Source organism: Trachemys scripta, chromosome 2 (assembly GCF_013100865.1).
Source record: "Trachemys scripta elegans isolate TJP31775 chromosome 2, CAS_Tse_1.0, whole genome shotgun sequence".
NCBI lineage: Eukaryota > Metazoa > Chordata > Testudines > Emydidae > Trachemys > Trachemys scripta.
In genome coordinates, this window is record NC_048299.1 from 53,808,040 (window position 1) to 53,823,753 (window position 15,714).

At 38.8% G+C, this 15,714-nt stretch overlaps 1 protein-coding gene across 1 annotated transcript in view; it reads right to left on the reverse strand.

The window, feature by feature from the left end:
- CRPPA (CDP-L-ribitol pyrophosphorylase A) overlaps positions 1-15,714 on the reverse strand; it is a 184,132-nt gene that overhangs the window by 104,285 nt on the left and 64,133 nt on the right. Inside the window, exons 4-5 of the mRNA XM_034760554.1 lie at positions 11,050-11,154; positions 4,361-4,406 (exon numbers count right to left, since the gene is read on the reverse strand). Of these exons, the coding sequence (XP_034616445.1) occupies positions 4,361-4,406; positions 11,050-11,154 (151 nt within the window). The remainder of the gene's footprint in view (positions 1-4,360; positions 4,407-11,049; positions 11,155-15,714) is intronic.

Sequence of the window (15,714 nt, forward strand, 5' to 3'; positions counted from 1 at the left end):
ACTTTCTTTTTCAAAATATTTGCATGACATGGCCCCCTCAAGCCATCACTGAAATGCTTCCCCTTTACAAGCACATATCGTTAGCTGACCTGTGTTCTACTCTCAATTCTACAATGAATTCAACAGAATGTCCATGCTGTGGCTGCAACACGTCAAGCTAATTTCTTATGTGCTTTCCCTTACCACAGAAAAGCACACAAGAGTGTAGAGAATAGATAAACTATTCTGGAAACTTGGTATGGTTCATCATGCAGAACTTCCAAGGTATCACTCTCTCATGGAAGAAGGGTTTCTATCTGTGCAGATGGAGAGGGGAGGACGGGGATGGAATGACTGCCATTAGGTGTCCAGTCTGTGGATATAAACTTTCTTCAAAGGTCCATAGTTCTTCATAGAACACAACAAACCAAACCTATTATTGCCCACTTAACAAACACAAAACTCTATGCACACAAAAACAATCATCACACTCAACACTGTGCATACTATCATTAGCATATAAAGAAGAGAGGGAGCAATATTTGTGGTGGCAGACAAGGAAGAGTTTGCTTCCATTCAGCAGTGATTATTATGGGCACCCATTGCCACATAGTGGAAACATGCCATTGGTTAGGGTCTGCCCTGCCTTCCTAGCCCTGACTGATAATCCTGCATCATCTACATATGCTCTTTGATAAAAACAGAACTCACAGAAGTGTTTTTCAGAACCTTTCACATGTGCTCTCCATATAATATGGAATATAATTCCTGATTTCCATAAACTGAGGCTAGAAGTCTGTCACTACATTTGTACATACCTCCAAAATTGGGATTTGGCCCCATACATGGATAAGCAGGTGTCTATCCAGCCAACTGTGCATATGGAATGCCCAATCTGCATGTACACATTGATAAGCATGCATGCAAAAGTAGTTACAGAAGCAGGGCTCTGTTAATTAAAAAAAAATCAGGCTCTAAATTACAAAATTCTTGTTGAGAAGCTACTTTTAAAGTTTACATGTTTGAACTAGAGTTCAAAGATACTTACCCTAGGGGCAGTAGTCCTAATAGAGATTTTTTAGGATATTTTGTATTATCCAGATCTCATTTCTAAATGAGTCAGCCTGACTACAAGAGGAGGTTTCCTTACTTATAGGCTATTAAAAAATAGACATGTGCCACCTTGTCTGCATACTCTGCAAGTTCATACCTGCTGAACTAAAGAAAAGCATTAATGTTACTGTTTATAAAATGAATGGTACTGGGGTTTTGTGACTTAAGGAAGTGAGAAAATAAATAAGTATGTTTTAAGAAAACAGTTTCAGAAGATAGTGATTCATGAAGCTATTTATATATTGCACTGCACTGCTCTGCATACGAATGCTACATTTGTGTTTTCCTTACCTACATCAGAGTTCAGTTTAGTGGGCTGGAATTTGTCTATCATCAAGTCTCATTTAGCCAGCAGCTGAAAACCTAGTTCTGCTCTTCTGAAGCATTTGGGACTTGTTAGCTTTTCTTGCATAGGTAGAATTACATTTGTAACGTGGATGACTAAGGAATAAGTCACCTAATTACTGTCGGATGATGAATTGTCACTTCTTTCACACAGTATTCTACAGCCAAGTACTTATCTTTACAACAATTTTTCTTTTATTTAATTATATTAAATTACAATTAGGCAATTAATCAAAGAAAAATTATAGAAATGCAAGAGTATCCTGTAATAAATAAAACATCAAAATAAGTCATTGTCCAGAAAGTCCATGAGACCATCACTGGAAAAGTGTATTAAAAAGAAAACTATTCCTTAGACAAGCTGTGCTCTGCCATAAGTATAAATTTGACATTTTGGCTCATAAAGAATAAACTCTTTAAAGATTTGTTTATCCAAGATCATAACTCAAAGCAAAAAGATGCCATCTGCAGTCAGAAAGTGAAGACTTCTCCAAATTATTCTCATCAGAACGCATACCTTCGCCGAAACTTAAACGGATTTCCTTACTGCCTAACTGAGTTAAAAGAAAAGCATTAGCATTGCTTAAAGGTCAAGGATGTCGTCTGTGACAGACGATGTGCACTACAGAACTTTTAGCATGTGTGTAAATCATGGCCTGTTTTGAACAGAGGCCCAAAGGAGTAAGGAGGCACCAACTACCTGTATCATGAGTAGCAGCAGGACAGGGGAAAACAGACTCTGAAGAGCCACTACATCGTAAGAGGCTCCCGTTCCCTGATGTGCATGACAGCAAAGCTGCACCAGTGTGTCAGGTGGTGTGCGCTGCACTGGATCTGGATCAGGTGCAGTTTGCTCCCTCCCAGAGCAGTGGAGAAACCAGAGAAAATCAGTCTTCTGGGTTGTTCAATAGTGTGCTGCCTCTTACTCTGGGCTTATGGTAAAGCCATGATTTAGCACAAAATTATTAAATATTCTTTAGCCACAAATCACAAAACATCACAAAAGTCGCTGAAAGAAAATTAATGCTATCTTTTATAATTCAATAGGATTATATTTTTAACTGTATTTAAAAAACTTTGAAACACACAAAATGTTGGTAGATCCTGAAAACCCTCACTCAAACTAGTAGCTCGAAGTCATATAAGTAGTTCCATTGATGCAGTACAACATGCTGGCCCTACATGTTCAATGCAAAAAATAAAGTATAGTTCACTTTAAAATTATGTTAAAGGCAGTAAAAATGAAGACAGACATAATTTAAGGTGACAGTTTGGGGATAAATTGCCATTATACGTTTGTGATAGATGGGATAGTTAAGGGTGAAATGGTGCAGGATGAGTGGAAAATGAGAAAAACATAATATGGAGACTTGGGTATGGTGGGTTTTTAAAACTAAATATTGATTCTTTAGCCAAGATATGGTCAGCCTATTAAATTAAGTACGGTTTTGGACTGTTTGCATTGTTTATGTAAATCTAGTTCAGCTATGTTACTCTTGGCATTTCTAACCACAGAGCAGCCTTGGGTGGGCTCAACAAGTTTGAGTGACAAAAGTACAATGCTTCTTTGTTAAGTGGATGTTTATAAATTCAGTATCAAAACAAAACATATTAAGGTAAAAATCACGAGCCCTGTACTATACACACTCTATTGATTTTAATGTGAATTCCTCTCACGGAAAGCTTGCAGGCTCTGTCTGTGGCCAGCTTCTCAGCTGGCATAAATTGGCATAGCTCCATTCACATCATGCCAGCTGAGGATGTGACCACTGATTATATAATGCTTAACTACTGTTCTGTTACCAGTTTATTGCCCCAGTTTGACTTTGATCCCACAAACACACTTGTTCTTAACTGCAAGCATATGAGAACTCCTGCTAAAGTCAGTGCGTGTACTCATACTTAAACATGTGCACAAGGGCTTGTGGGATTTGGACCTATATTATTCAAACTGAAAAAAAAAATCTAATTACTTTTCAGTATTGTAACATCTGGTTAATTTTTGCATTTCTTTTAGCATGGACACCTCATTTTTATTACTTTCTATCTTTGAATTCACAGCATAATACCTAGGCATGAAATACAGGAATTAAAAGGAATATTGTTATCTAGTTATATCATATGATCTTCTTCCTGATTTTACCAGGTCACAAATTCCAGTTAATTTCACATTAGAGTTCTCATGCACTAATACAGGGCAGCAATATTTTACGCCTAAACCATACATTATTTGTTTTTTCAAAAACAATAAAATAAAATTTTAAACAAAATTTGTGGAACCATTCCTAATGGACTTAGATTTTGCAAATTCTTGTTTTTTTACAAAAATCTGGGTTTCACATTAAATGTTACCTGTCAGTTTCCCTTTAAATATTGGTGGCAAGAAAGAGGGAAAAAATACAGTAATCATAGAACAGTCAAGCAGGGCAGTTTGTACTACTAATAATGTTTTGGAATAAGTCTGCACAGTATAAAGCACTAAATATACAAAAATATATGCCAACATTCTATAAATTTTAAACTGACCTTTGTGTGTACTCAATATAAAAGTTATAAATTAACTGTCTTGTTAGTATAATAGCCATATCTTTTTACAACATTTTCACTTCTAAAGTCACAAATATTTTTTCAAATATTCTACATATTCTTTATAGTCTAAATATTCTTTAATCTTTACAAATATGAGTAACATAGATAGATAGATAGATAGATAGATAGATAGATAGATAGATAGATAGATAGATATAAACACTACGACTATATAAATAATAAATAACATAAAGTTGGTATTTTTAAAAGAACTAACCAGAGCAGTTGTATGGTTATTGTTTCTTGTGGTGATAAATTTAAAATAGTGTTATTCTAAATTCTGGGTTTGATTTGAGAATTATATGAACTGACAGTCACAAGGAAAAACACATACCCTTAATAATTGATTCAGCAGCATACAGATCCCGCTTGTAGGTTACCTAAAGGACAGAAAAACCTCATTAGACTTAACAGAGCAAGAAGGAATGTAAAACCAATAAAATAGTGCCCTGAAGGCAATTCTTTATATTAGTACCATAGTACCATAAACAAATGATATAGTCAATTTCTTAATTACAGTAAATACCACTGGCAAATGTAAGAACATAAGTTACAACAATCACAAGAAATGCTATAGAATCACACTTTGTTGTTAAATATATAGATGTGTTTAGAGCTCATTTAAAACTATCACATGTTTTGTAACTCTTTAGGGAGCCATAACAAGCATGTTATCCTTTAGATCAGGGGTAGGCAACCTAGGGCATGCGTGACAAAGGCGGCACGCGAGCTAATTTTCAGTGGCACTCACACTGCCTGGGTCCTGGCCACCAGTCCGGGGGGGGCTCTGCATTTTAATGTAATTTTAAATTAAGCTTCTTAAACATTTTAAAAACCTTATTTACTTTACATACAACAATAGTTTAGTTATATATTATAGACTTATAGAAAGAGACCTTCTAAAAACGTTAAAATGTATTACCGGCATGTGAAACCTTAAATTAGAGTGAATAAATGAAGACTCGACACACCACTTCTGAAAGGTTGCCGACCCTGCTCTAGATATTTCACTATGGTTTCATACTGGGATTTTCATAATCTAGACTAGGTGGTAGTACTGCTGAAAAGGACCAGGGAGTTATAGTGGATCACAAACTGAATATGAGTCAACAGTATGATGCAGCTGTGAAAAAAACTAATATCATTCTGAGGTATATTAACCGTAGTGTCATATGTAAGACATGGGAGGTTATTGTCCTGCTCTACTAGGCACTGGTGAGGCCTCAGCTGCAGTACTGTGTCCAATTATGGGCACCACACTTTAGGAAAGATGTGAACAAATTGGAGAGAGTCCAGAGGAAAGCAACAAAGATGATAAAAGGTTTAGAAAACCTGACCTATGGGGAAAGGTTAAAAAAACTGGGCATGTTTAGTCTTGAGAAAAGAAGACTGAGAAACGACCTGATAACATCCTTTAAATATGTTAAGGGCTGTTATAAAGGGAATGGTCATCAATTGTTCTCCATGTCCATGAAGATAGGAGAAGTAGTAATGGGCTTAATCTGCAGCAAGAGAGATTTAGGTTAGATATTAGGAAAAACTTTCTAACTATAAGAATAGTTAAATACTGTAATAGGTTATCAAGAGAGGTTGTGGAATCTCCGTCACAAATACATGGTCTAGGTTTTCTTGGTCCTTCTTCACTGCAGGGGCTAGACTTGATAACCTCCCATGGTCCGTTCCAGTTCTATATTTCTACAATTCTATGAAAGTGATCTATTGCCCATGTATCCATGTTGATTGCCGTTCATTATATTACCCTCCTTTAATTCTGTATTAATAGAGTCCTGTATCAGCCATTGTGTTATTTTGTTTAGGACTAATGTCAGGATAATTAATCTATAATTACCAGGGTTATCCCATTTACCCTTTTTTAAATATTGGCACAATATTTGCTTTCTTCCAGTTCTCTGGAACTTCCTCAGTGATCCAAGACTTATTGAAAAATAAATATTAATGTTCCAGAGATCTTCTCTGCCAGCTCTGTTAAAGCTTGCAGATGCAAGTTATCCAGTTGTGATTTTAAAATGTCTAGCTATAATAGCTGCAGTTTAGTATCGTCAGTTGCTGTAAGAGTGAAAAATATGTCATCATCTGATATATTTACATCATCTGGCTTTTAACCAAATACAGAACAGAAATGTTATTGATCATTTTTGCCTTTTCTGTATTATTACTGATAATTCTACCTTTTCCATCTAATAACAGACCAATATCATTGCTAAGATTCTTAGTGTTCTTAATATACTTTAAAAACTCCTCCTTATTGCCTTTAACTCTGCTGGCCATAGATTTCGCCTTGTGTCCTTTGCATCCCTTATCAATTTTTTACAATTCCAAGCTTCTGATTTATATGAATTACTATCAACTTTCCCTTTCTTCGATTGGTTTTATACATATAATTTTTTCATAGCTGCCTTCACTTGCCCTTTAAGCCAGGTCTGTTTTAAAATGTGTTCTTCCCTGATTGTGGATTTGTGGCCTTTTGGGTATCTAGTAAAATGTTCTTAAGCAATTCCCAATATAATTCACATTTTTCTGATTAAATTATTTTGCTCTGCTGATCTCTCTCGTAATTCTTGTCAGCTTTGTGAATGATTCTCACTCCAAAAATGAATATGTCACAAACTTGAAAATAAAATTAAATAATACATAAAGCATTCATAGAACAAAGGTAGCAAAAAGACAGTGCTCACATTTAAAAGCTTTGCCATGAGTAGTTATTAAACATAAGCAATCATGATATAGATAACAGTCAGGTGAAACAACCTGAAGTAATTAAAAGGAACAGTACTATATGCATGTAAAAATCACCTTTTCTGTGATTGCATCAGGTTAAGCCATACTTAATGGGAGGTAGATAGCATTTCAAATAATTAAAGGGTGATCGCAGGATGGCAGAACTGCTCTGAGGCAACAACAGATAAGGAATCTTCCTAAGACTTTTAGATTCAGTCACCCTGATCTCAAGAGGTGGGATGGAAGAGATGGCTTACTAATGGACCTCTCTCTGTTAGTAGCAGCTCTATATTTCATCATCTGTTTAGTGTAGCAGCCTTTGGGTGAGTACCTTGAGATTGGCCCACACTACTACACATGTCTTGGCAAGAATTAAAGAATGGAAAAAGGACAATTTCTCTCAGACAGAATTCAAAGATAGATACTGAAGATTATGGCAAAAGAAAGGTGTTCTGAAGGAATATCAGTTGATGGATTGTGGCTTACTAAGGACCTAAAAACCTCTACAAAAAATGTGTGGAGCAGAGACAGAGAAAGACAGAGAGTGTGAGTGTCTGTCTCAGCATTTTTAATTACTTTAAAAACTGTTTCCCATCGGAGGAGAGATAATAGACTGAAGATATTCTATTCCAGATACTCTGAAATTTCAAGAACCCTTTGAAGCATCATTATTGTGTCAGTTCTCCTTCATTAGGGTGGAGTTCATTTTCTCTGTTGGAAGTAAGAAGACTGATGTTGATCTCGCTGAAGACATCAGTTCTTGGCATGTGTAATATAATTCATCAGAGCACCAAAAAGCTTCAGAGAAAAGCCAGTAACCATAATAAAATAAACATTCACTGTGTGTAACAGGCTAATGTAGATCTTAATATATAGCTGAGGACAATTCTGCAAGATGATGAGCACAATTCAGGATTGAGCCTGAAGTATGGCAGAATCTTTTCTTTAGGGAGGCTTAATAAGAAAACAAATGGTAGTTTGTGCTTCTGAAAAAATATTCCAGATGTATTTTCTTTCTGGAACTTAGGCTTTTGCTAGATTTTAAAAGAGCAATTCCAAAAATTCCAAAATAGCTTTCTTGGGGGTTCAGTTTAAATGTTACAAGCAAGCAAAAGCATCTGGGGTTAACACAGAGGAGTCCACTAGCCATAAGAAATAAAGAGAAATAAACCTAATCGCGTCTTTCTAAAAACATTTCTGATCTACTCACACATCTGGGGGTTCCAAATAAGTAGTTTTAGGTATGATCTGATGTTTTATGATCATACCTGGCTTAAAGCTTCTGATAGCATAACTGCTCCCTATTCCCCTCTTTCCTGGAGAACAACAACAGAGACAAAGGGGTAGTGTTTTTCCCCCCCATTTTAAAAAGTTCTAGCCTTCCCATTGGCTCTTTTGGTCAGGTGTCCACTCCCTTTCCTTTACCCGGGGGACTTTTTAACCCTTTACAGGTAAAGCAAGCAGAGTACAGCCACCAAGAGGGACTTTATAGCTAACTGGCTGGGTGGGTGTCCATAAAAGGGAGCTACCTCTCCTCCTTCATTTATCCTTCATTTATCACAACTATGAAGATGGTTTTGGTGGAAATCATAAGACGACAACATAAGAATCACTGGAATATCAACAGACAAGAAAGTATCCCTATTAAGTCTGTAGAGTGGTTTCTAACAAGTCAATCAACTTGGCTGTTAAAAGGTCCCTATAAATTACACAGGGCTCAAGTTGGTGACTCAAAAGAACAGGTACACCATCCCACCACCTCTTTTAAGATGTCATCTTGTTCTCCAGATTATCAGATTTCATTTTTTAAAAAACTAAATCTTTAATCTTTATGGTTGCAAGGAAACCTCCAAAAAGCAACCCATGTGTCACCAAAGCAGCGACATCTGCCAGAGATTGTAGGGAGCCTAAAACAATAGCGCCAACCAGGGCCACCCAGAGGTGGGGGAGGCAAGTGGGGCAATTTGCCCCAGGCCCCGGACCCCACAGGGGCCCCCATGAGAGTTTTCGACGGGTCTTCGGCGGCAGGTCCTTCAGTCAGGGCTGGCTCCAGGGTTTTGGCCACCCCAAGCAGCCCAAAAAAAAAAAATAAATAAAGCCGCGATCGCGATCTGCGGTGGCAATTCGGCGGAAGGTCCTTCGCTCCAAGAGGGAGTGAGGGACTGTCCGCCAAATTGCCGCCAAATAGCTGGATGTGCCGCCCCTCTCCGAAGTGGCCGCCCCAAGCACCTGCTTGGTAAGCTGGTGCCTGGAGCCGGCCCTGCCTTCAGTGGCGCCAAACACACTCAGATCGAGTGAAGGACCCGCTGCCGGAGACCTGGAGCTTCTTCCACTCTGGGTCTTTGGCGGCAGTTCAGCGGCGGGTCCTTCGCTTGCTCCGGGACCCGCCGCCAAAGTGTCCCGAAGACCTGGAGGGAAGGACCCCTGCCACTAAAGACCCCAGGCTCCCTGAATCCTCTGGGTGGCCCTGGCGCCAACAGGCATGATTTGCTCCTCTACAACTCTAGGAGGTAGTAACTCAATAGATGCCAAATAATAATAATGTGAAGGTCAGAATTATTAACCATGTCACTGCTGGTCAAAGCATGTATGAAAGGAGAGGGAGGATCATATTATGAATATCTACTGTGAGTGACCTCTCTTTTTGGCACCATAAATGGATGGTGTGCTTGGGCAAGTTCCCCTAGTCAAAATGAAGTCAAGACTAAGGAGCCTAGAAAGGCATCTGAGCTCCTTCAATGGGGAACCACGCCCAATGAGCCCATATTATCTATGAATACTAACTGCATCTGTTCAAAATAAAAAAAATGAAAAAAATCTGAGGACTCCTAAATGTTCATAAATCTATTGGGGTTTTTTTGGTACTTTGTGGTAGCAAAGGCTTCTCTTTCCCATGTGTACCTTGCTTGTGTTAATCACTTCTTGGTGACTTTAATGGTGTACTTGGGACTGCATCTTAACTCTATTCAGAAAGTGACAGAATGCATGTTTAAGCAGGGAACCTTACAACATATTGTATTGGTACTCTGTGGTCTGCATTGGTTGCCTGTTGGTTTCTGACTGAGTTTAAGGAGTTTGCATTTACCTATAAAGCCTTAAATGGCCTGATATTTGTCTGAGAGATAACCTCTCTGCCCATGCTACACTGTGAAGGTTGTGATCGATTGAGGCAGTCAAAATTGAGTCCCTTTGATATGAAAGAAAGAGGTTGCTATCGAGGAGTTATCCAAAAGACCCTATAGCTTTGGAACTTGTTTCTCACTTATGTGCAATAGCTCAAATGTGTGGACCTTCAGTGTCTTTTTATTGGGGTTTTTGTGGATGAAAACCTTTTGGGGGGGACAGTATTTAAGGAGGCTGAGATACTTTCCCCTCATCTTACTGTACTGATTAATTAGTTACTACTATACATTATAGGGCTGCTACATATTAAATAGCTCTTAAGGCACCTAGAATTTGGGACAGCTACCGTTTTATTCCACCTATATACCCAAATAAACATAGAGAGCCGCTACCTGGGAGCTCAATCCACATCATTATGTAGCTTTGCTCTCTTAATATAGTTTCCAAATCTGATGCTTACTTCAGGAGTGCAGTCCCAGTCACTGTTCAGTACCCACTGAAGTCAACTGGAATCTCTCCACTGAGTTTAATGGGCACTGAATCAGGCCCCAAGTTTTCTCCTCAAAACCAGCTCCTTAGAAAGTTGTTTCTGCTTATCAATTTCCTAAAGATGGGAATCTGTATTGGCAATAAAGTAAGCAGAAAGAAGCAACCCATCTTATGCACACTCACCAGCTTCCATCCCCACTCTTGTGGAGTCTACTCAAGAGTCTGAAGAATTAAAAGGACCCAAGGGTGCATCTGGGGGTCACACTTCTTGATATGATCTCTCATGGAATGTTGCAAAGCTTAAGGTGAACTCCATGAAGTCTCACCATATTCAGAACTTTCCAAAGGGTTCCAAGCCAGCAGACCTCAAGAGTGTGACTCTGTACTGACAATCTACACGAAGAACTGCAAATACAGGAATAACTTCTTTCTACAACTCTTAATTGGGTAAGAATTATTTCTTTAAATGCCTCCAATCTTTATATTCATACATTATCCATCAACTGTTATAAACCATTCCCAAGTTTTTAGAATTTTTAAACTTGTAAAACAAAGGCATAATTACTGTAACATCTTAGGAATTTTAATATTTTGTAATTATCTGATATTTTAGCTGGTGTGGTGTTTTTGCTAAAAAAAAAATAAATAAAAGAAAATCAATATCGCTCTTACCTTCCAGAGGTCAGGTGATCCTTCAATAAGTTTGGCATTTGTTTTACAGTATTTTAGAGCCAAGTGCAAACATTCTGTCCCGTAATCCAGGTCATAATCACTACACTGTGGCAATTAAAACAAGAACAAATTTGTTTTTATTATACTTAAGAGTATAATTAACATATTAATGGTCTAAACAACAAAATATTTTGTCTAGTTTAACCACATTTTGCGTCCTTACAATCCTATTCACAGCTCTGGCACCTTAATAGTTAGGTTAGGACTGAGGCGCTTTGGCACAGTTATGCTGGGAAGCCTACCCTGTTCACACTATGCCAGACTCCAGTAATTTATGGACTTTCATGAGTCTAGATAGACTTGCCACACCATTAGGTACTGAACTTTGATGATCAGAAGTTAAAGTTATGAAAAGTTGCTGATGAGGGAATTATGGAAATAGTTTAATAGTAAACTTCATAAGTATGTGGAGCTGGGTACCTAGCAGTGGAAGAATTGGCATTTTCATTGTCCCTTTTGTCTTTTGAAGTGTGGGAGATGGAGGGCAAGGGAGTTAAATGGGATTTTCCACATCCCTGACAGATCTGTGCATCTCCCATTTATTTGTTCCCATTTTTACACACATACAGAGTCCTACAGTAACAAGGCTCTATGTTATAGCCACAAGTTTTCAGATGAAGACAAGTGACTGGAATTCCATTTGCTTTCCTATCAGCATGAAACGGCACTCTCCCAAAACACCCTTCTTCTCCCCTCATACCCTTCAAGCAGCTGAGCACATCTAATTATTGAGGACTTGAAAGGCAAGAATATTAGGACTGGAATGCAAAATTAGGGGACAGATTCTCCCCTGAGCCAAGCTACACTCATCACAAAGCATGGACTGAGGTTTATGACTCCCTGAATCTCAAGCTGTACTGGCCCTGATGTAAGTTAAGCAGCCCTTAGGCTATATTACACTCCCTAAAGGACCACAAACCAACTCAGAATTGTGTTAGAACTCTGCACCATCTCCCAGCACAGGGATGTAAGGGGTGAGGATGGCATAGGAGACAGCACTGCAGGGGAAATTCCCATGTGGCTAGATTATGTTCTATTTGTACAGATCAAGCAGCGCAAAGTGTCCAAACCTCTAGAATCTAACAGCCTCCTGTACACAAATTTCACTATTAAATTATTCTTCCTTGAATTTGGTGGGCATTGCAAGGGTGCCAGGCTCAGTGTAGAGAAGTTGTTTATCATGTTCAGTTTAGGAACACATAGTTAACATAAATGGTTCTAAATTTTGACCTAGGGTACGACTCATACCATGCAAATGCTCCAGAATAACTCTGAAGATATTATTTAAAAATAAGCGTTCACATGTAAAATACATAGGAAAAAGTTTTCTTCTTCCAAGCTCTGAGTAATTAAAATATGGTATGATTACACAATTAAATGTAGCAGACAGCAATTTAGAAGAGGAAAACCAAACCAGAACACTGTTACACAGCAGTGGGCAGGGGGTAAACCCAAACTATTTATATTCATATACCTCAGAACTGACATATAAGCACCATAAGCAGGAGTATGAAATTGAGAATTTTATGGGGCAACAGAGAAAGTAACCTGATACAATTATTTTAGATTTCCCCCCTCCCCTCCCCTTTCTTTTCTTTCTTGTTCAATTTAGGGAAGGAAAAAAACAACAAAGCGTAACATGTCAGCTGTGAGACTTCTTTAAAGTCTATTTGGCTGATTACAGAAGATAGGAGCAACAATGCTATAATGCAGGGATCAGCAACCTTTGGCACACGGCCCGCCAGGGTAAGTCCCCTGGCGGGCCAGGCCGGGCCAGTTTGTTTACCTGCCACGTCCGCCAATCGTGGTTCCCACTGGCCGCAGTTCTCCACTCCAGGCCAACAAGGGCTGCGGCAAGTGGTGCGGGCCGAGGGATGTGCTGGCCACCGCTTCCCACCGCCCCCATTGGCCTGGAGCAGCGAACCGCGGCTAGTGGGAGCCACGATGGGCGGACGTGGCAGTGGCAGCTGCGATTGGCCGAACCTGGGCACGCGGCAGGTAAACAAACTGGCCCGGCCTGCCAGGGTGCTTACCCTGGCAGGCCACGTGCCAAAGGTTGCTGATCCCTGCTATAATGTGACTCACAATAGTTTTGTATTTCCTCAGTAAGTTTAAGTGTAAGGGTACGTCTACACTTAAAATGCTACAGTGGCACAGCTGCAACAGCTTCATTATAGACACTCACTACAGCAACAGGAGCGTTCTCCCATTGCTCTAGTTAACCCACCTCCCCAAGAGGCAGTAGCTAGGTTAATGGAAGAATTCTTCCATAGGCCTAGCACTGTCTACACTGGGGGTTAAGTCAGCATAGCTATGTCTCTCCAGCTGTGGATTTTTCACACCCCTCAGAGACATAACTAGGCCAATGTAAGTTCCCAGTGTAGAACAGCCCTCTGACAAATAACAACGTGATGTAAGAGTCCCTTGGTTCCAGTCTGTCTCTTGCAAGGTATCTGTGAAATGTCTGAAGGAATATGTCAGTTAAAGAAAACAGAACTGTATGAAATTCTAATGGTCTCTTACTATAATATTTAAATGAATAATAATAATTGGTTTTCCAGTCAGTCATCATCTTGCAACCAGCAAGAAAAGCTTTTTATCCCACCAATTTTTTAAAAAAAGAGATGAATTTTAGAAGTACTGTATATTTCCATAGCCATTTTTAATAGCTTTAGGTAGAAAATAAAACAGGAGCATGAATTAAGGTGTAACACACCTAAAAAGAAAGGGAACTTGTTTCAGGAAACTATTCAGACAATCATAACAACAGCAATGAAAAAAGTTTCACAATTTTAGTTAAATTAGACAAAGCTAATACACTAAAGAACTAAATCACATCCACAACAAATATACTGCAGCATGGAATCAGGCTTTCTGATATATATGATACGAGGTTGTAAATTGCACACACATTTGGATTTAGGGACAAAATATTCAAAAACACCAGTAATATTGGTGGTATTTCAAATGGGTCTCAATCACGAACATTTATTATTAAAAAATTTCCTTCCTTAAGAGATTCTTCAGGTATGTATACACAAATTATTTTCTATTAACATAGACTCACAGACTTTAAGGACAGAAGGGACCATCATGATCATCCAGTCTGATTTGCTGCACATTGCTAACCATCTACCCACTCCTGAAGTAGGGGTACATAAACTCTGGCTGAGTTAGAGATGTCCTCAAATCTTGATTTAAAGACTTCAGGTTACAGAGAATCCACCATTTACTCTAGTTCAAACTAGCAAGTGACTTGTGCCCCATGCTACAGAGGCAGGTGAAAAAAACCCAGGATCTTGGCCAATCTGACATGAACGAAAATTTCTTTCCAACCCCAAATATGGCAATCAGTTAGACCCTGAGCATGTAGGCAAGACCCACCAGTCAGACGCCTAGGAAAGAATTCTCTGCAGTAAATCAGAGCCCATCCCATCTCCTGTCCTATCTATGGTGACTGGAGATATTTGCTATAACAGTCGCAGATGGATCACATGCCATTGTAGGCAACCTCATCATACCATCCTCTCCATAAACTTATCAAGCTCAGTCTCAAAACAAGTTAGGATTTTGTCCCACTACTCCCCTTGGAAGGCTGTTCCAAAACTTCATGCCTCTGATGGTTAGAAACCTTCTTCTAATTTCAAGCCTAAACATATTGATGGCTAGTTTATATCTACATGTTCTTGTGCCAACACTGATCCTTAACTTAAATAACATTTCTCCCTCCCTGGTGTTTATCCTTCTGTTGTATTTATAGAGAGCTATCATATCTCCTGTCAACCTTCATTTTGTTAGGCTAAACAAGGCAAGCTCCTCAAGTCTCCTCTTGTACAGTAGGTTCTCCATTCTTCTGATCATTCTAGTAGCTCTTCTCTGTACCTGTTCCATTTTGAGTTCATCTTTCATAAACATGGGAGACCAGAATTGCACACAGTATTCCATATTAGGTCTCACCAGTTCCTTGTATAGTGGTAATAACACGTCTCTATCTCTACCGGAAATACATCACCTGATGCATCCTAGGACTGCATTCGCCTTTTTCTTGTTGCTAGTCCCTAAGTGCATGACCTTGCACTTTGCACTATTAAATTTCATCCCATTTCTATTACTCCAGTTTTCAAGGTCGTCCAAATCTTCTTGTATGATATTCCAGTCCTCTTCTGTTATTAGCAATACCTCACACCTTTGTGTCATCCACAAATTTAATTTGCACCTCCCACTTTTTGTGCCAAGATCATTAATGAAAATATTCAATAAGATTGGTCCCAAGACTGATCCTTGGCGAACTCCATTGGTAACCTCCCTCCAGTCTGACAGTTCACTTTTCAGTATGACCTATCACAGTCTCCCCTTTAACCAGTTCCTTACCTACTTTTCACTTCTTGTATTAAACCCCCATCTTCTCCAATTTAACTGAAAATTTCCCATGTGGAAATGTATCAAATGCTTTACTGAAATCCAGGTAGATTAGATCTACAAAATTTCCATTGTCCAGATTAGAAAATCAGTTAATCTTCTCAAAGAAAGAGATCAGGTTGATCTGACATGATCTTTCATAAAATCATGCTGCATTTTATCCCAATTACTGTTCACCTCTATACC